Source organism: Lasioglossum baleicum, chromosome 5 (assembly GCF_051020765.1).
Source record: "Lasioglossum baleicum chromosome 5, iyLasBale1, whole genome shotgun sequence".
In the NCBI taxonomy this organism is placed as follows: Eukaryota; Metazoa; Arthropoda; class Insecta; order Hymenoptera; family Halictidae; genus Lasioglossum; species Lasioglossum baleicum.
The window spans coordinates 16258634-16280086 of NC_134933.1; the positions used below are offsets into that span (position 1 = coordinate 16258634).

General features: G+C 42.8%; 2 protein-coding genes across 19 annotated transcripts in view; one reads left to right on the forward strand and one right to left on the reverse strand.

Moving 5' to 3' along the window:
• Positions 1-214: 214 nt before the first annotated feature.
• Positions 215-7456, forward strand: LOC143209074 (26S proteasome non-ATPase regulatory subunit 2). Its single transcript, XM_076424291.1, has 13 exons — positions 215-1578; positions 2043-2219; positions 2288-2474; positions 2694-2990; positions 3107-3189; positions 3269-3504; positions 3571-3709; positions 3779-3899; positions 4013-4200; positions 4270-4360; positions 4419-4706; positions 4963-5157; positions 5577-7456. The coding sequence occupies exons 1-13, from the start codon at positions 1238-1240 to the stop codon at positions 5784-5786; spliced, it is 2553 nt and encodes an 850-aa protein (XP_076280406.1). The 5' UTR covers positions 215-1237; the 3' UTR covers positions 5787-7456.
• Positions 5838-21453, reverse strand: part of Unc-115a (actin binding LIM protein Uncoordinated 115a) — a 44531-nt gene continuing 28915 nt past the window's right edge. For 3 of the 18 annotated variants that reach the window (XM_076424275.1, XM_076424273.1, XM_076424269.1), the window contains 9 exons: positions 20279-20465; positions 19179-19438; positions 18684-18945; positions 18442-18525; positions 16874-16974; positions 15011-15080; positions 13264-13346; positions 10862-11065; positions 5838-10108 (listed from right to left, as the gene is read on the reverse strand). In XM_076424275.1, coding sequence (XP_076280390.1) covers positions 9995-10108; positions 10862-11065; positions 13264-13346; positions 15011-15080; positions 16874-16974; positions 18442-18525; positions 18684-18945; positions 19179-19438; positions 20279-20465 — 1365 coding nt within the window. In that variant the 3' untranslated portion in view covers positions 5838-9994. The other 15 variants (XM_076424270.1, XM_076424272.1, XM_076424271.1 and 12 more) reach the window with 15 other exon arrangements.

The following is a 21453-nucleotide window of genomic DNA, read 5'->3' on the forward strand; positions in this document are numbered from 1 at the left end:
TTACTATATAGTATAATGATATCTTTTGTTACGGCTAAATAAATTATAACTTTGAAGTATTACGCACGATCTACGTAGTAGTGTACTTTCTTTTCCTGCAACCAACCTGATCCTGTTTCCTTTGGAACCAGTGAGTACGCTAATTAAGAGACTAATTCAACGACCGTGGACTGGCTGAAACAAGCTTAATAATTTTCTTGTAACATGGTCTCAAAGAAAATCCTTCTATGGTTCCCTTTCATTTGCGTTAATGGTTTCATCCTTTGAGGTCTGGAGTGGTCCATTTTATTTCAGAAGTTGCTACAGTATAATTTAATTATGTTCGTATGAGTGGGGCTGTACTAACCTATTTAGAGCAGGTGAGAAATACAATGCACATAGTATAATTCAGCTAAATAAAGTCAATACGAGTCTGTGCCTAGCCTTCTTCAATTATAAACACGAAATCTTGGTGTTTAAAACAGTATCTGTGTAAATAATGGTCTCGAAGGAATTTGTTGAATTGTATTGCTCTAGATCACCATTGAATTATTTATTAATAAATTCGCAATCTAAGTAAAACCGTTTCATCACTCGTATTTATTTGGGAAGGAATAGGTGAACCCGAACGTTGCATCGAGTGGGCCTCGTTTATTCAAAGTGACGATCGTCAAATGAAAGCGAAACGAAAATCGAGGTTTGGTTATTATTCTTGACACGCTGAAAGTAATTCTAATAAATAGGCATCATTCTGATATCGAGAGCAAAATGATAGCGGTGAAGTCTGGCGTGCCGAAGATGGAGGCCGAGATGGTAAATTATTCAGACTCTTCAAATGCATTGAGTCGAATGCATTAATATTCCTTCTGAAGATAACCGAATCTTTCCTAGGATGAAGAGGACACGAGGCTGCAGGAGGAGCTGCTGCAATTAGCTGATGTCCTGCTAGTAAGTGCAATCGGCAACGGATTTTATGCATTTATGTTAAAAATCAGAAGGTGTAATTTAAAACAGTACATGTGTATATTTTCGGCCTACTAAACATATTAAGAAAGTAAATAAATTTCTATTTTACTCGAGTTTGTTACAATTCAGGTAGACAAATTTTATTTTTCATAAAGATCCGCTGCCTAATAATAAATAAATCCTACTAGAAAAGTAGGATAAATTGCTCTAAATTGCTAATTTTTCTGTTCGAATCAATTCTGTGCACCATTCGCATTTTACGATAAAATTGAAGGGCCAAGACGAAAATGCGATGCTGGTGTCCCTGAGTCAGCTAAGGCTCCTGATGCAGACCGCAACGACTTCGATGACTGCGGTTCCAAAGCCGCTAAAGTATCTGAGAAACTGTTACTGCGATCTGAAGAACTCGTACGAAAGGGTTCAGCAAAAGAACGTAAAGCAGCAGTTCGCGGAGGTGCTGAGCGTGTTGTCGCTGGCAGGTGCAACTCCAGGATCTAAGGAATGTCTTCGATTCTGTGTCCAAGGGAACGTGGTGAACCCTGGGGAGTGGGGCCACGAGTATGTCAGACAGTTGGAGAGCGAGATCGTTGACGAGATAACCAATGCTCCTGTCAGGGAGGAGCCAACTATCAGGTACTTCGTGAAGCTCTCAAAATCGGTGAATTTGTAAGCAAAACAAAATTTCCGTCAATTGTAAGACATCAAAACCGAATAGAATCTCTTTTCTAAACTTCCGAAAATAGGTCAAATCAGATCGAGCTTACATTTAACATGTTTCCCGACGTTTTAACGACTCAAAAACAATTTCCCATAATTTCAGTGTCGTTTTCTACCTTAGCGATATAACATTTTAGTCTGGGTTAGATTTGGATTGATTATGTTTAATTTTTATTAAACGTAATCCCGATACGGTAGAAAATGACACTAAAATGATAAGAAATTCTTTTTAACGTCGTCAAAAATCCCTTTGGGAAACATATTTTCAAAATTTTAGCCTATCTCTTTCTTTATATTTGTATGGCTAATTGCAACCAGCCATTGCCAGAAGTGCATAAAAATCCGTAGTTTAACGAACATCGATTCATCGATAATGCTAGGACACAACTGGCTCCATTCATCAAACACATCGTGAAATTCGACATGAAACACAACGCGGAGATCCCAGGTTGCGATCTGTGTTTGGAGATCGATCAGCTGAACTTCCTAGGCAGCTACTTGGACAGCACGAACTTCAGAAGAGTCTGTCGATACTTGGAAGGCTGCTCTGCCTACAGGTGAGTGAACCAGGTCCACCGGACGCATTGTCAACTTGGTTTCAAAGATAATATGTTTGAATCCGTAGCGAGGACACTGAGAGAAAGCAGATACTGAGAGTAGTTGTCGATCAGTATCTGAGATTCAAGGACTTCTGCAACGCCATGCTGGTAGCTTTGCAACTGTCTGATTCCGAGCTGGTCCACAAGTGCCTGACTAGCTGTCCTGACAGCGTCACGCGGAAGCAGTTGGCGTTCATGCTTGCTAGACAGCGGGTAACGACTAGGTCGTTAACAACTAGACTGCGGTTTTAATACGTTTATAGCAAAAACGAGTAATTGAAATTTTAAAAAGTAGAAAGAATGAAATTTCTAATCAGCTCCTGTCTTTTGCATGAAAATCCGCAGTCTACTGGTAACACTGTCCACAATTTTGTATAAAAAATGGTTAAATGATTTGTTATTTGTTGTTTCTTATGGCTTGCCAATCGCCAGGACAATCCTCTGCGGAAGGAGTACGAAGGGGATGACGCAAAGGACATAGAGATGATCCTGAGCAACAGCCACGTGATCACCCACTTCCATTCGCTGGTCAGCGAGCTGGACATCTGCGAGCCTAAACATCCCGATGACATCTACAAGACTTACGAGGGGAAAGTCCTCTGGAAGTACGACCCGGACTCTGCTAGGGCCAATTTAACGGCCAGCTTCGTTTCCGGCTTTGTTCACGCTGGTTTTGGTCAGGACAAGTTGATGACCAACGCTGAAGACTGCTGGGTTTACAAGAATAAGGTGCAATGGACTGTCTTACCTCGGACATTTCTGTTATACGCGGTTCCGATGGTCGGAGGATTGTAGGAGGATCTTCTAGGATCGGAGGATTTGATGCAGGAATAATTTGTTTCCAGGATCACGGGATGTTGTCGGCTACTGCCTCCTTAGGTCTGATTCACATGTGGGACGTGGATGGTGGCCTGGTGCCCATTGACAAGTAAGTGTACCTGCATTATCAACGAAAGCTATAAGTAGAAGTGGATTTTATGCGTTCGATATGTTGTTTAACATCGCAGATACCTTTACACGAGCGAGGAATACATCAAATCCGGAGCTCTGCTGGCCATAGGCCTCGTGAATTGCGGTGTCCGCAACGAATGCGATCCTGCGCTGGCTCTTCTCAGCGATTATGTAAATTCTAGCAGTTCAACGCTGAGGATAGGGGCTGTTCTGGGTCTAGGCTTGGCGTACGCTGGCAGCAGAAGGCTCGACGTCACTCAATTGCTGACTGGAGTTTTGGGAGACAAACAAAGTCGGTACAGTTTCTACAGATTTAAGAAACTCGTTTCACAAACATTAATTAATGATTCATTTATAGGCAACATGGAGGTTGTGGCGTTAAGCGCGATAGCCATAGGATTGATCAATGTGGGTTCTGCTGATCCTGAAGTATCCTCGACAGTGTTGCAGAAACTATTGGAGCTTGAACCTCATGAACTCTCCAATACTTACTCCAGGTCTGTAAAAGAGACTTGGCAGATTTGTCTTGGATGATTGGAAAGGTGATAGAGGGTTCGTTTTCGCAGATTTCTACCACTGGCTTTAGGATTGATCTACATGGGCTGTCGAGACGTGATAGAATTCTCTTCCGTGGCTCTAGAAGTGCTTCCCGAACCCTACAAACTGGCTTCGCAAACTATGTTGCAGGTATTCGTTGAAATCGTTAACTACAAAATTATAGATGTCCAAGAACGAAGAAATAATTGCTGATATAGATAGTGAGGGAACATGATTAAAATACAAACAATTAACGCTTCCAGGTATGCGCATACGCCGGAACAGGCGACGTGCTGATAGTGCAAGAACTATTGCGAATTTGTTCAGAACCTGTCGACGGGAACAACGTGTCGACTACTCCGACGACTAGTTCTGCGGCCAGTTGTTGTTCACCCCAGAAACCTCAGACCTCAGAGTCCACCGAAAAAAAGGAGAAGAATGAGGATCCAAAGTATTTACCTTCTTCGTAACATTAGCTTCTGCCCAATACCCTAAACTAAGTGATACAATAATATTGCAGGGAGATAGGTCCCACGCAAGCTATAGCTGTCTTAGGGGTGGCAATGGTTGGCCTAGGAGAGGGCAATGAGAACTCTAGGATCTTTGGACAGGTTTGCTAGGTTTTTAAAAATTCTCTGAGCTAATGAAACAATAATTGCCCATTTTTAGATAGGAAGGTACGGTCCCATTGCCACGAGAAGAGCAATGCCATTAGCTCTGGGCCTGTCCTCGCTGTCGAACCCTGATTATTCGCTCATGAGCGTTTTATATAAATACAGTCATGACAATGATGCGGATGTCGCGAGCAACGCGATATTTGCACTCGGTCTGGTAAGTGCAGGAACCAATCATGCCCACGCTGCTAATCTGTTAAGACAGTTGATTTGCTATCATGCGAAAAGCCCGACGCACTTGTTCCTTGCTAGGATTTCTCTGGGCCTGGTCCATCTTGGCAAGGTGAGGATCAAGGATCAATATTATCGAAAACACTTTCATCAAATTAACACTCTCCCTCTACCTGAGTTTTTCTGAGAAGATAGATAGATTAGTTTGCTAGATAATATAATGTGTAAAGACTATAAGAAAAGACTAAATAGTAAAAGGGCTCTCTGTATCTTTGGTTGGAATTGTGAACGGAATAGTAAAAGGAGTTTCTTTCACTTTTGGTTGGAATTCGGAATAAAATAGTAAAAGGAGATTTCTCGAGTTTCAGGGCACACTATCCATATCCCCTTTGCGTTACGGCTCCAAGATCTTGGACCACACAGCACTGGCCGGTCTAATGGTAGTTCTCGTGTCCTTCCTGGACTGTCGTAACTTGATTTTGACTAAATCCCATTATCTGATGTACTGTCTGGCTGTCGCGATGGAGCCAAGATGGTTGGTCACCTTGGACGAAAATTTGCAAGTACGTTTCACTATCTACAATCTACTATCTAAACTGTTGTTTACGTTTTGAAGGCTTGTTACTTGTCAATAGACGTCTTGCATTTTTACCGACGTCTAAGTACTGCGAAGCACCCGTAATTCTTGTTAAAACATGCCAAAATATTCTTGAATACTTTTCCATGTTGCCAGAACAATATCCAATTATTCTGACTATCTTATCTTTCTTTAAATTTTTACTTATGCATGTGTGTGCACTACTAGAAATGATTATAAGTCAACAAAAATGACATAACAGCTTCTCTTGCTCTTCAAAAAATGACGTATCAGCGTACACACTGATTCAAAGACTCTTTATAAATGATTTGACAATGCGTTTGCAAAATTGATGCGTCAAAAAATGTTTCCACCAACTTGATACAATTTCTATGAAATAATTAGAGTCTGCCAGTACCTGTGAGGGTTGGAAAAGCCGTGGACACTGTGGGCAAAGCCGGAAATCCAAAATCTATCGCCGGAGGCTACGTCCACACTACTCCCGCGTTGCTATACCTAAACGAAAGGGCGGAGCTAGCGTCCGACGAATACGAGACGGTTTCCAGTGTACTCGAAGGATTCGTGATTCTTCGGAAGAAGTCTGTCTTGTGCTGAGTCTTAAATCTAAAATATCACAGCGGATAATAAAAGAAACGGGATACACGCTTGGTCTCGGAAGGTAATGCTCGAGCTGGTAGTTTTTATTTCACGATTATGGTAAGAAACACGTCTGACAAAACTGTATTATGCCACACCTAGGAACAAAACTGTGGATAATCTATAGATTATGGCAATGTTGGTCTTCGATCCGAGATGTACAAAGTCAAGTGTCTTTCGAGATGAATTTGCGTCACGCGCAGGGTGGTCCACTCCGTCGGAATTTGATCAGTAATTAGTAGATTAAACTAATGAAACAGTGAAAAACTGTACTTATTGAATCCCCTATTTCTCCCGAACTTTTATTTCGCATAAAGATTGGCAGTTACGAGTTGAACTGGTTTGTGCTACGATATAATATTTCCTATCAACGATCGAAGGGAGATTGCATTTAAAAATATCTCTGCGGAGCATCCTGCGCGATCGAAGTACCGTATCGAACCCGCCGCCTTAAAATAGTGCCCATAGAAATGATTACAGTGACCCGAGTGGAAAACCGACGTGAAAGAAACGTGCGAAGGACGCGTGGAACGCAAGGTGTATCTTCGTGTAGGTTTGCGTTTATTGAACTTCAGGGACTAGCGGAAGCAATGTGCTCTATACAACAGAAACATACATTGGTTCGCATTGCACGGTGTGAACGCAACGGTGCACCATGATCTAACAGTGTGTCACGGTTTGGAGTCTGTTCGCGATCGGTTGTCGTAAAGTAAAACGCTTACATTCGATACAGATGAAAGGAGAAAGATGGGAAACGTAAAAGAAACGAAAAAAAAACGGAAAAGCAATGTAAACCGTGAAAGGAACAGAGACGAGAACAAACGCGTCTCAGCGAAGGAGAACGGAAAGAGTGCGAGAAGAACGCGTCAAGAAAGAAAAGAGATCACACTGGATCGTCAGAAGTTCGCCATTAATAGAATCGCTGCAAATCAAAGATAAATATTGCAGTTTATTGGTTCCGACAGTGTTTGTGTGGATGAGTGTGTGTACAAAAAAAAAGCGGACGACAAAACGAGAATATCGTTGATGAGAAAACCCTTCCAATCTCCTCGGCGCGAATGTTTCTCTCTCTCTTTCTCTTTTTGCTGCTCACAGAGGATCGCATACGCAAGATCATGGAGCACGGTCAATCTCCTTGTGAAACCTAGCAACGAGATATACTTGCCGGGAATTGCACAAACTCGCAACGCGTCGGAGCTCCCCGCAATTCGGTCGAAATCGCGCAAGAACCAAAGAAATCTATCCGTCGTCAATTTTATACCTTGTCAAATCTCGGACGATTTAAGCGCTTAGTTGGCTAGTAATTGTTAGACTGGCTGTTATGTAAAATAAAAATTGTCTAAATCGATTGTACGAAGCAGCAATTAAATAGAAATGTTCTTCTTCCCCTTTTAGTAATTTAAATAAGCCAAGAATAGTGTAACAGTCATCTGACGTTCTCACAGTTTTGTATAAATGCATAAAATCCGCATTAATATTTTGACTGAGGAATTGCTTGGAAAATGATTCCAAAAGAGCGACAACCTACACCGAAAGTCTAAACCCGTTGAAAGATAAAATGAAGATTCGATTAATTTGTTTGAACTCTTTCAACCCGGTTCAACTTAAATTTTAAGATTTTTTTCTACCCTTAACCAGCTTCCTTCTCAGGAATGTCTCCCTTTAAAAAATGTCAAGCATTATGAACATCCGCAGAAATACTTTAAAAGCAACGAAAGAATTTTTGCAGCGTTTTCATAAAACAGAGTAAACTAATAAAGTTGTTTGAAAATTGTTATGATTGATTTGCACGATTGACCAAGGTTGCGGAAGCTCCCCGAATCATTTTGGAGGACCGACGATTCTCCTCGCGTGTCGATCGTCCGCCGACATTCGCATATAGGCACATGACTTAGGGTAACAGGCGAAGTGTAGTACAGTGAAACGCTTATTCGAGGGCTGGTTCGCTTTTGGCAGCGAATCGCGAAGGTTCATTCCCCACCCCCACTCTTATCGTCGCATATACAGGCAAGTGTGTACCCCCTTAATCGACGCACACACCACCGATTAAAATTTTCGAGCAGATCCCATCGAAAACGTTCGGTTCTCTTTCGACTTTGCGCGTTAACACTTTATTGACCGGAAGACTATTACTAGGATGATGGTAGAACTACCACATGGATCATAAATCTTCAAGAATTATGAAATAATCCTCGGTAAATAATGTCTTAAGCCCGTCTTCTTGAGAGTAAAGGGGTTTCAAAGTGCACATTTTTCAAAATTACTGAAGGCCTGTAACTCGTGATTAAAAACAGATATCAGGCTCTATCTGCCAAAAAATCGATAAATGATTTCACCCTCCTTCAACCTTTCAACTCGGTAAAATAAAGTCAGTAGAACCAAGAGCCATAACGCAAAATCGGAAGTAATCATTTCATGAAACCGCTCGAAAATCCGTCTCGGCAATATTCAACGTTCTATTTCAACGTACGCACATCCTCTCTCTCTCTCTCTCTTGCTATGTCAGCTTGCCGCCTGACGTACAGAACGTCCTCTCGTTAAATATCTAACTTCCCTTCGATTCTATCTATCCACGTATGGATATACTTTTTTTAGGATTACTCTTGAACAACCGTCGCCCGCACTGCAGAGCGATTCCGTGTAGTCAATATGCGGATATAGAGACAGATAAGAGGATCGGTGATACAAAGAACGTTACAAAATCCGTGGTACCTTGTCAGAGAGATACTCTACGATTAATAAAAAGAACAAAAAGAGAAAATAAGTTAAACGCGCGAACAGAAGCTTTCTGAAAGTGTCTTCTCGCGCGACGGGTCGATGACGGGGAAAATCGACTTTGAAGAACGGAATGAACGGTCTTCGAAGTTGACTTCCACGGAAAATTATTCTCTAGCTGCACCACGGATCAGGGAACGCCTCGCACGGTCCGTTAACATTTGATAAAATAGAGAATCAGCATGCAAAATCGTCGATATATAATCCACGTCACCCGGCAAGCTGGGCTTCCTATCTACTTATACGATAAAGTTTCTCATGTGTTGCTTACAGTAAAGTATAATAATAATAATAATAGTTAAAAATTAATAATAATAATAATAATAATAATGACAGTTTTCATATAATAGTAGCGCTTTCGTGTATTAACCCTTTCGTTTGCAAATAGTAAGTGTGTCTGTGGATTAAGCGAATTTCGAAAACGGCGTACACCGTTGCTCCTGTTTTGAGCGCGCAATGCGGTGTGGTTTATGTACATGAACACGCTCGTGTGCGGGTGCATCGCGAGCATTTGCGTTTGCATCGTCCCGTCCCCTACTATTTGCTTGGCAGGGCTCGGTGGATCGGTTGCTTACAGAGTGCAACAACGATCGTCGACGTTGATCCGGAGTCATCGGAACACACGGTGAGAAGGGAGGGACACGCTCGCGTTCATCGAACTCCCCGAAAATAATCTACCCATTTACCGTTTATGCTCGCCGCGACTCGAAAACCGTGGTCGCGGGAGCTCGGATTACAAGCTAGATGCAGGAAAGATACGTCTCTCTCTCTCACTCTCTCTTGTTTTCATCTTTACGGCACACACACCTGTGAACATACATATACATATATCTCTCGCTCGTTGGAACTCTGTCGTCGATTGTCGACTGATCGCGCGAACATCAATCGATACAATTCTAGACTGTATCTCTGTCCTCCGTCTGTTCCTCGTTTTCAGCTACTATCAGCGAATACCTGACGCTAAATCACAGAAAAACACGGAGACAATCACGCGGCGACGAACAGAGCAAAAGGGCTGTGCACAGCACCGGGAACCGACGCTGTTCACAGGTGCGTCGACGAGAAACAGAATCTCATTTCCTGATCGATCGGAGCTGCCTGCGGCCTCGTTGCCGAGAGAGAACGAAATTGACGACGAATGGCAGTGCTTCTTCTGTCTGCTTGCGTGCGTGCGCGTGTACCGGCGTGCGTTCGCGAGCGAATCGCGAAAGCGCGGCTTTTCGAGGATCGTTCTTATTCCTCTGTCTTCGCGGCGCGATCCCCAAGCGATTCAAGACTGTGCGATCCGACCGCCGCGCGCCGAAGGAATGTACACTCGATTTGACACGGTAACACGCTCGTGACACGGCGAAGATAATATGCGGAACAACGCGATCGGCGAACAAGGCTGGTTAAAACAGTCGGGCGCGTCTCTTAATTTCATTGCGACGCCACTGCGGCAGTCTGTAGAACTCCGCGCGGCTGCACTGCAAGACTGCTTCGAATTCCGCGTCTGAAAGGTGTCGCTGGAAAAGGGAAAAATATACTCTCAAATCTTCCGAACGTCAGACGTTATCGTTACCAAAGCGTTCAAGCAGATGGAGGACCGGGATTCACTGGGTCTTGACGCGAACAGGAGCTTCAGGATCTTCAGGTTCTATGGGATCTTCTTGCCTCGATTAGTAGGTACTTCAGGTCACAGAGGTTTTAAGAGTCTAGGCACTGTTTGCTCTTAGTTTTGCAATGAAGCTTTAACCCTAGAAAGCTACCGCATTTATTTCAGCAGAGGACTTCATCATTACATTGAATGGAATGTACAGTAGAGTCCTTCTTCTTCTTCAAGAGCTTAATAGCCACCATCTTAAACGATTTGAACTTACGGAACATTAAAAGTGACCGCCGAGTGTTGCTGTATAGAAGTAAAAGGATTGAATTCATTTCGATTTTATGCGGTTTTTATTGTGCAACACTTTTATACGGTTTCAATAACCGTAAAATAGGAAACCGGTCATTCGACCGTGACAGGTTCAGCGTTCGACAAAAAGTTCAATTGTATCATTGAATTATGTTCTTTTATCGACGTCGCGTCGATACGACAGCTCGCTAGGGTTAATGCGTGAGACATAAATCATGTCGACATGACACAATAGCATCCGTAGTCGCGCGTGATTACAGGGAACGAGTGTTAAGAGATTTTTTGCCGGGGAATGCGGATAAACCGTGCGGGTAATTGCGGAGATTAATGCTGCGAATATCAATTAACGGTGTAATTTGCTTACCTCAAGGTTGCAACGATCCACGTCGGCGGGCAGCCTATAGTTAGTGATGACAAGTAAGTGATATGGATAGAGTTTCGGCGGTTCGGATGGCGCAGTACCCATGTCCGGCAACGATCTCCTGACGTGATGGCCCCCGTGACTCCCGACCACCGAACCTAGGCCACCTGTATACGTGGTGGACGATGGTAGCATTCCACCATCATTCTGAAGCACCATACATACGTTAATGCCCGTAATCGATCACGTACCACCGGAGTTAATAGCGGTGCTTTTAATCGAACAAAGCGTCTCGCGCGGGAAACTAATTCTTCCACCTCGGACTCGATTATCCTTCGAACGATTCTATCCGGTCTCTTCGATCTTTCAATTACCGGAGTATTAACATTCTTAGAATGCTCGAGATGATTGAATCCGAGCGCAATCGCAGAATTGAAATTGACTTGGAATTGAAATGGAAAGGTGCGAGAGCGAAAACTGCAGCTCGGGGCTGCATTGAAAGATTAACCCTTGCGTCAATGTTTCAGTAGACGAGTATACTCCTCTTTGAAATTTGTTGTATGTTCTTACTGTGAAATTGTGAAATTGTTACAGAGCTGTGCTGTCTTGGGTAATTGCGAGTTAACAACCCCTTGACGTATAATGTCGAGGCAGGCTCGTGACGAATATTTTAAAGTTTCAAGTCACTCCTTTTATTTTGTTGCCAATGTTTAAGCATTGCAGTAAATATCAATTTTCTGTTTCCTCTAGGAAATTATTAAGGCCAAAGAATTTTAACCAATTATTGTAGCAATGAAGAAAATTGCACGACAAGGGGTTACAGTTGAGGCATACAAGCTGTGCACTGTGCACTAAATCTGTGAAGTCTATCAACTAGGACATTATTGAACGTTGCAGAAAGCTTCGAATTTTGAGAAAAGGGTTAAACTTTCCAGATTAAATAGTCTTAGGGGCACTGCATCGATGCAGAAATTTGCGAGCTTAACAGGTCCGATCGTCAAGAAAATCTGTTAAAGATTGTAACTTCTGATTGAATACAAATATCGACTTGCTACTTGCGGCAGAAGACAGCTAAGAGATCAAATTTTATTAAACAATGTACGATCTCTTGGAACCTGTTAAGATAAATTCTGCGTGCAATCGACGCCGACCCACAAGAAAAGGAGATCATTTTCGCCAATGATAAATAATTCACGAAGAGACCGATGAGCCCGCGCGAGACATTTGTTCTCCACTTGTTGCAGCGGATCGCTCGACCGTCAGCAAGACTGAACGTTGCAGCAAAAATAAAAAGAATCAGCGAATGTTGACTGAACGACGCGTTTTTGCGCGGAACGGTCTGCACGGTCGTGGTCGGCCTACCGTTTCGCGAGACAGAACTATAGCTAGACTGACACGAATGAAATTGACGAATTGATAACGAAGGAAATCTTATTTAAGTTTTTTTCTATGAGATTTGTGACTCTGTGTTCGCCACGGATCGGTTTTCGATGTGGTACAGACAAGCGAGAAAGAATAAAAGCAGAATCATGCACAGAGAAACCAGATTCTGTTCAGTGCAGGCCATAGTTCCGTTTGTTTCCGTTGTGCACAGAAGATGCGATCGTGTATGCGGTTAATGGAAGAGTTAGGTGCGCGACGTCTCGGCAAATTTATCGATAGAAACAAGAGAAACAGAAATGGCGACGATCGATCAATGAATGAATTAATCGTTTATGAAAAGTATTTCGGCCGGGATCGGTACGAGAAACTCGCATCGTGTTATTATCGTTGCGTCAACGAAAAAAAGATTATGCTTTATAAAATATCGTGTGTGGCGGCACTGTCGATCAAAACGGCAAAAAAGCTGATCGTTCTGCGGCTCTAAAACGTTGCAAATCATCGAAGCGCATGAACCATCTCTAATCGTAATCGATCTCTGCTAAACTGATACTCGTCGAAAGTCAAATATGCAAGAGAACTCCAAATCGCAAGGCAAAACGAAAACGATAAAAAATCGAAAATAAGACTGAGAATGCATTGAAACGAAATATGTATAATGTAAAAAAAGAACAAAAATGGAGAACTGTAATATCGCAGCAAAATGTACAGCAGGCATGCGCAAAACAATATACAACGCTCTATGTACAAAATAGATAGATATTTTACACTGCGACAGCGACGGACCAACTATTATGTACATGACGTTTTTGTACGTTCCGAAAAACGGTCCCGATGTTGTGATCTATGAAGTCTCTCTCTCTCTCTCTCGCGTCCGTGCGATTCTCGTTTCTTCCTTTCACACTCTCTTTCTCTCACTTTTCTCTTCCTCTCTTTCTCTCATACCGAATTAATCTAAACGCGACTGCAAAGAATGCGGTTAATCGTATTCTATAAATCAGAAATGCAAAAAACAAGCTACAAACCATGCTAATTCGCCGGGAGTAGTATGGGGCTGTGGTACATACCAGTGCCCGTCGATCCACATCCGTGATGCTGCCTGTCGATACTAAAGTTCGGGAGAAAATGGGAAAGAAAAAAACCATGTCAAACCATGTTGCACAAACCATCTCTCGTTATGTTAAGTAAACAATCTTTCTGCTCGGCGTTCGATCGTGTTCCGTGTTCCACGCAAGAGAGCCAACACACGCGTCTCTGTGTCTTCTTCTTCGAAAATGGTCATGTGTTTTTTTTCGGTTCGTTCGTTCGTGTTCGTTCGTTCGCATCGCATCGACGTTGCTGAACTGTCTTGTCGACCGGGAAGACGATCGGTCCGATGATATCACTATAAGCGAATGTCGGATGATCGTATTGTACAAGATATGACCTGAATCCACTAAAAACAAAGCTACATGATACGTGGCAGCTCTCTCTTTCTCTCTTTCTCTCTCTCTTTCTCTCAACGATCAAACATCCTCAAGGCACGTATCATAGTGTGACGCTCATCGCGCTACGGATGACCGTCACGAGCAGCTAGAAATCCATCCGGCACGGTTAATGATCATAACAGTCTGCGATTCTTATGCAATCCGCGATCTAAAATGATCACCGTACGACGGGCCCCCTCGGGGAGACGATCGCACGGTGAAACGATGATAATGTGTTCGTGTATGTGTGTGTATGTTGCTCACATCAGGCAACATTCAGAACGTAGTAACTCTTTTACAATCGGACCATAAGATGTTGGTCTTCTTTGGCAAGAGAGCTGCGTAAATTAATTTACTAGATGACAAGTAAAAAGAATTTTGAGAAAATTGCTATGGTCGAAGTCGCGAAGGAAATAGTCAAGGTTAATGTTGAATATGTTCTTACGCAATTACAGGTCCGACCGTCTTATTAGATAAGAGCATGAGTAGTATACTAAAGAGATTTTAGGAGCAGCCAGGGTCCCACTACTCATATTGCTCCTGGCTGCTCCTCCTCTTGACTACAGAAGAGGAAACGGGTGTGAGCCTTTGGGTATAGCTAGGGATAAGTCTCGTTCCCACAAATTCCATCTTAGAGGGAGCCGAGCTCCGCACTACCTCCAACTTTCATTTTAGGGGGTGTGCGTAACAGCATTTCCCCCACCTTCAAGCAAAAAAAAGGTCCAACCGTCTTAAAGTTCGATTCTTTACGATTTTCAATCGAAATATTCAGCATGTATACAACCAACACAAATCTATAAAACGCACTTTTAATAATTAATTCATTACAGATTTAACTACACAGAAACTGGCTTCACTAGCAATTTTTAAAAAATTCTTCTAATATCCATGCAACCTCCCAGAGAAGTGCCAGTCACATGGTCCGATTTTAGAAGAGTTATTCAATCCTAAAAGGCGATCAGGTGAGCTCCTGGGTGTATGTACGTGTGTGCAGGTGTCTTGTTCGTGTACGATTCAGCGAGGATGCATTAGTCAAGCATGCTCAGGTATTAAGCCGAATGTAATGATCGAAAGAACGAATAGAAATGAAAAAAGAAATAAAAAGAACAGTGAAGCGTGCTCGCGGATCGTTTTATAGATTGGATGAGCTATGAGTTCGTTCCGCGAGCAAGCACTCCGATATGAGAAAAATAAAATAATGAGATAAAGAAGCATATACAAAGAGGTCGAATATTCGAGAGTACTGCGAGAGAAAAGGTGGCAAGATAACGTGATCGGTATCGGTCCTTTCCGCTTTGTTACTCACTATCTGACTTGCCAGAGGAGAAATCAGTGCTGTGCGTCTTGTCTCCCATCCCACTGAACGAATAATCACCCTAGACGACAGAAAAGCGTACATTTTAGCAGTGGCACGTGGTACATTCTCGTTTTAACCGTGTTGTATAACATATGTGTATAATATAATATAAATCTATAGAATATCATATATATGTATATATAATTAGTATAACAGTAATGGTAATATATAATTAGAAGAATAAATCGTAAGAGTAGAGAAAACAGTATAAGAACAAAGAGAGTGTACTCTAGAGCATTTCATCAAATAAAATACAGCAACAGGTGCAAGAGATCGGTCGTCGATTGTGACGCGTTGTGCAAGACTTACAGGGAGAGCAGATACAGAACCGCCGGTCGAGGAGAAGGTGTGACTTCGCGGTGCCAGACCGTACCCTGGTTTCGGGATGTGCCGAAGGGAGCTCACAACTGGTTTCAAATGGTCAATCGACAGTATTACTCATTAGTTCCAACCGGATCAGTGGAATCGTTTCATTCCCATACGAATGCCCAACGTTCGCCAACAAAACATTGCGTTCTTTGTAATGCGTGGAAAAAAGTGGAGTTTCGTTCTATTCGACTTGTTGCTCTGTGTGAATTAAACTCGGGGGGGCTTTCTGGTTTTTGGTACCCTACCTTTTGCATCGAGACTACCGTGTCACGGGCTTCTCTTTTCCAATGACTTCGCAATCTATCCCACTCACAGTATCCTTCTGTGTCACCCACCATTTCATTAATTCTACATCGAAACTCTGCAACAGGTATGTTACTTTCCAAAGCGAAGACTCGACGTTCTACTCGAATATTAACACTAGGTTTACGGAGACCGAAAAAGCGACAATTTTACATTACTTTATGAAAATAAGGAGAATGTATTTATCCAAATTTTCAGTCATTCTTCTTACAATGGATGCCCAAAGAAATAAGTCCGTTTTTAGATGAAAAATATTAGAACCTGTCATTTTGACGAGTCCCGTAAACGTAGTATCAAACGGAGAAAAATTTCGATTCGACTCACTAATTTTTTGGAGCGTGAACAAAGAATTATTAAATAAAACAGAAGATAATAAAGATACATCAAGATTCAACAGGAGGATACTGTCAAACACTCCCTACCGTGCTTCCTCGAGAGATAAAAGGTTTCTCCATAACTTCATCTCGGGATACTCAACTTTTTAAATCATTGAATACGCGATCAGGTTCTCGAAGAAGCACGGCGAGCGTAGAGGAAGATCGCCAAGAACGAACGAAAGAAAAAAAGTTTCAATAAAGAAAAATTCAAGTAGTACTGCGTGTCGGTAGGTCCTCTGAGACTCTACTGTTAAGATCCGGGGTGCAGAAGCGTGTCTTGTCAAACAGGGTGCAGAATCGGCGCGTGTGTACGAGAAACGAAAAAAGATACTTATGCAATCAATCAATCTGTGTGTAATACTTGTACTCGAATGTATAAGCCAGCACCTGTATGTGTGTGTGTGTACATGTGTGTCTATGTATAAGTAGTAATAGTAAATATATGTCTATAAAGCTAGAGATACAAGAGAATTAAAAAAAAAAGAGAGAAAAGAACGATACAAAAAGAAGCATGCCTCCCGTGAAGACAAGTCAACAAATCGGAATCATCATACGTTTCCCTCGGTCGCACGACGTCTGCTCTTCGGAAAGTCTTTCTTTTTTGGTGTGTCTTCTTCGGAAAGGCGAGCTTCCGATGTTTCTTTTATTAGTTTTTTTTTTTTGGTGTTTGCGAAGCTCGCGTTTCCGGGCCCGTGATTATGGCTCGATAATCGGTTTGACTTGAGATCAACGGTAAGGTCGATTGGAAAGTTCACGGACTCACCGAATGATAGTGCCTAGCGGCGTTTGGAAGAGTGAAGGCGCGTTGAGTACCAAGGGGTGGATAGTTTCTGGGAGCCGGGGAACGTGCCGATGACCTCCCAACTGCCGCCCACGCAAACACAACACAAACACAAAAACACAAATAGAGACACGATGATACAGGTAGCGGCGTGTCGACTAATGATAGACAGCAGTTTACTATATCGATATATATATATAATGTATATATGGATATCAATGAGAGCGCGCACGCTGGAAGATGGTCGCAAGAACAGCCTCATTGGTCGCCGAAACGTAGAGACGAAGATTTCACATGACCGAGAAATGCAGTTGTCATGCAGAGAAGAGGATGTATGTACACACTCGTACAGGGTGCGAAAATTATGGACAACTGAAATGTACAAATCACTCGTATGTCTTGGTAGAATTGTCAGATCCTTCTTTCAACCATGGATAACTAAACTTTCGTAAAAATACAAGGTAACATATTTTTGTCGAGTCCAAAGAATGAACGTTCCAATGTGTTTTGAAGGACGCTGTTAAAGAAAACGCGGTAACTAAATCAACGATCGAAATCAGTCAGTCTGCTAAAGAGGGAAGTAAAAGTTCAGGAGGAACTGTGTCTGTAAATGAAATAATTGTCTTGCAAAAGAGAGTGTTCACATTTAAGATCTCTTTCAATCACACCCTGTATAAGACCGATCCAAGATTCTCGATCTATTCCGCGCGACAATCTTCCATCGTCGCGAGACATTCAGTAGGTATGATAGAATGATACATTTCTTCTGAGCGATGTGTGTTCGTGTATGATGAAATAGTTGCGAACGGTGAGATATCAGAGTACCATGCGAGAAGAGCGTAGCAAGATATACGTAGTCTAGGGTAATCAACGAATGGGATGGTAACCGCGTTTAAGTCTCGTCTCGGTGAAAAGAACTGGTACAGCTCGGTAGAATCGATTATGCTACTTCGCAGGATGATTTACTCGACGCACAGTACAGCGGACCCCGCGAGTAAGCTACGCGCACACGCACAGGTGTCCCGGAATCGAGAGTAGAACGATAACTTCCTCGCGAGATCCGCCGTATAGTTCTCGGAAAAAACATGATAGATGTAAGAATATAGGCAAGCACATCGATGATAGATGTCGACCACATGCAGAAGCGGATAATACATCACCTGGTTACGTTAATGGGCGCCCGTAGTGTGCGGTATTCGGTGCTATATGCCACGTACAACTTAAAATGATCGTTGCTCGAGTCACGCACTTATGATCGTTCGTCAATCGAGCATGGACGACACCCTCATTGTAAAATTATCTGTTTCTTTCTTTTATCTTTTGGAACGTGGTATACTTTTCCCTCTCTCTCTTTCTCTCTCTCTCATTCTCTCCCCACCCAGCTATCGGAATCTCTAATTCGTCCGATGTTACTTCAAACGGGTAGAGTGGTATGTTAGTGTCATGTGCGAACGTGTGGACATGTATGAGATGATTATCACTTAATGTTAATGAGACGATCATGATCGTAATGACAACTAGACGCGTCGAGGACTGTGGGGGAGACTTACCGTTGTAACTGGGCCCGCTGGATCTGTAACTCAGACCGTCATCGTCTTCCCAGGGCCTGGCGTGATCTATATTTCTCGAGGGAGCTGCAAAAACAAGTCATACGATCATTCAGATCCCTGCGAATCAGCTTCAATGTGCTGCAATGCATCATAAGCAGACGAACAACACACTTTCTGTGTGGGCATTCTCCTGCACGCCTATTTTTCTACACGATTATACGATTGTGTATGTATTTACTTACACGCTCCGACGGGGCTCTCGTATCGAAGTCTGTGCGTCGGTTCTCTGGCAGCGGATGGCGTTCTCGACGCGTTCCTGGGGTCAACGTTAGCAGCTTTGTGTCTCAGGTTCTCTCGATCCTTCTCCCGATCCTGCAGGAATACTTTCGCTATGCCAGTGTCGATTTTGCTCAGCTCGTCCTGCTCCTTTTTCAACTTCTCCTCCACCTCTTTTATATGCGTCTTGTTATCCACCTCGTCCTCATCGTCCGACGCGGGTACCCCCTGTACAGTGAGCATAAACGTTATCAAACCTTCTGTTAAATAATTCCTTGATCAGAGCAGAAGAGCTCAAGATCTGCTGGATTAAGAGCTGGAGAGATGGTTTAAATGGTGAGTTTTAAGGTGTCTGGACAGATGTAGTTGTCACTTGGAGACGTTCTCTTATTAGACTCGTTCGTTAACGTGTTAAAAATTGGTTGACACTAAGAAGTCGCTTACGGATCAGTTGGTCTCACCTTGTACGTGTCGGACCATCGTCTGCGTCTCTCCGGATCCGTGTAGGGGTAAGGAGGAGCAGGGAAATCGTCCCTCTCGATCGGCGGCTTGGTTCCAGGAGGCGGCTTCATGGCGTCTGGATAATGCGCCAGCTCTATTGGCTCGTCATTATCTACTTGACTGGCCGGCGACTTCGGTCTGGGCTCACTGAGTGCGTCGACCAGAGCTCGCATTCCTGATCGGCTGCTACGACCACCGCTGCTTCTTATCGAACGGGACGCTGACATAATGGAACACACAATCGAGATCAATGGAAAGAGACTCCCCCGGCCCCTTTGGCTGCCTAGATCTTGCGATAAAGTTCAGATCCGAAACGAGAAGGTCCAATTCACTTATCCCCTATAGTTCCATTAATCACCTCCTTTTTCTCATATTGAAACTGTTGCTTTAGGGCGTGTATCTTCGTATGATATCACCGTTGTGTATTTTCTTATCACATGTCCCGATACGTAACGGTGTTACGATGCGTGGGTTTGTGACAAGTGGATAAATGAATGCTTCAAACACCTTTCAACGACTTAAATGAACGTTTTAACTACCAGAGACTTAGTAATAAGCTATCAAAAAGGACTCAAAACGTGGTCTCTAGATGCAGAAGACCTAATAATCAATTTTCACTGACTGTGCTAAAAAGACTGTAGTTGCTTCCTTTTCATAGATGATGCCAAGATAATATCTCTGCTCAAGATAACATCGTCGTTGACAATTGGGAAACAGTTATTGCTACTGAAGAGTCGATAAAGGGATTGAAAAATTAGCTATCAGAGATCGATTCTCAGAAGAGTATTGGGTAACTACTGGTAGATAATGCATCAAGAATTTCCAAGCGAATTGAGCAGAAGTAAAAGAGAGTGTCATTCTTCGTAGACCCTAGCTAAGAACAGGAGAGATTTAATGGTAAAATAGAGAGATTGCGGTCTGACCAATTTTCGATTCGAGTTTCCTGGTAAAGTCACTCGAACGAAAGGTCTCTTGGACATTTCGCTCGAAAGATAGATTTGTGATGAGATGTAGAGGATCGATCCGAACCTCATGGCACCGGAACAAAGGTCAAACTTACAGCTGGGTCTGTGAAAGTGTGGGCTGGTCGGAGGTTTGTCGTACGGCTGTATCGGGCGTCTCAAGTATCCTTGGCTGGGCGTCTCGGTCAAGTACGAGTACGTGTAAATCCTAGACACATCCTCGGATGCGCCGCGTCCGTATTCTCGCAACATCAGTCCAGGACTGCCGGTTCGCGCGGGGTAATACTGAGGCAATTAACGTATATTATCGCGGTTGAGCTCGTACTGAGCTCGCGGTGTGTCGCAAGCGTCTTGTTATACCGCTAACTTTAGCTTTCGTACTGAGCAAAGGAAGATAACAACTCGATGCGTGTCACACTCTTTCGAGAAAGCACGCCCTTTCCGCGATCCGTGAGAAAATTCAGACCCCCAACAAAAATCTTTGTGTACATTTATTCCATAACTTTGGTGAAGCGTTCTGGACAGTATCGGCATTCTCAATGCATTGATAACAAAGAATGTTTGCTTGTCTCTCACTTCGGACAAATTTGTACTGGTAGCTGAAGACTGCAACGAGGCGTGATCGTGGCGATTAGGAGAGAATGTTCATGTACTTTAAAGTGAGCAAATTGATATACGAATTTTTTCGAAGCTAGTTCTAAATGCATCGTTAACCCTTCGCGGGCGAGGATTTTTTGAAATGAATATTCTCTTCAGGGAACTAGAATACGGGTATGTAAACGTACTAATCTTTCCTTATGTACATGCTTAACACTTTACCTACCGGAAGCCTATTTATAGGATTTTCAATAATTGTGCTGTACCGAAAGAAAGCATAGAAATTTTCTTCTACATTGCAATCTTGAATGAAACTATTAGACGACTTTATTGAGGGTGACTTGTTAGTTCGAAATGAAAATTGCTGTTGCCATTGAACGTTCCAGTAAAAAGTGTTCAGGCATGTACCATAGATTTTTCAAAATTATGCAATAATCACCGGTCGGTAATGTGTTAAATTATCTGTTTGCAACTTCAACTTGAATGCAAAGTATGTACTCTGATGCCATCACTGTATCAACAGTCGTGCCCAAACGGTTAAAAAATATGACTTGGAAACTGGGAACAACTGGAAAAATTGATGACAACAGCACAGCATTTTGCTTTTCCCTTTTTTGGATAGTTGTGAATGCGTCGAAGCTGATCGAATGTCGTCGAAGCATTGTGCTATTAAATG

Coding starts and splice junctions, on each gene's coding strand:
- LOC143209074 (XM_076424291.1), top strand. CDS start 1,238: ATGCTGGTGTCCCTGAGTCAGCTAAGGCTCCTGATGCAGACCGCAACG. Junction 2,991..3,106: donor GCTGGGTTTACAAGAATAAG/GTGCAATGGACT, acceptor ATTTGTTTCCAG/GATCACGGGATGTTGTCGGC. Junction 5,158..5,576: donor CCTTGGACGAAAATTTGCAA/GTACGTTTCACT, acceptor TGAAATAATTAG/AGTCTGCCAGTACCTGTGAG.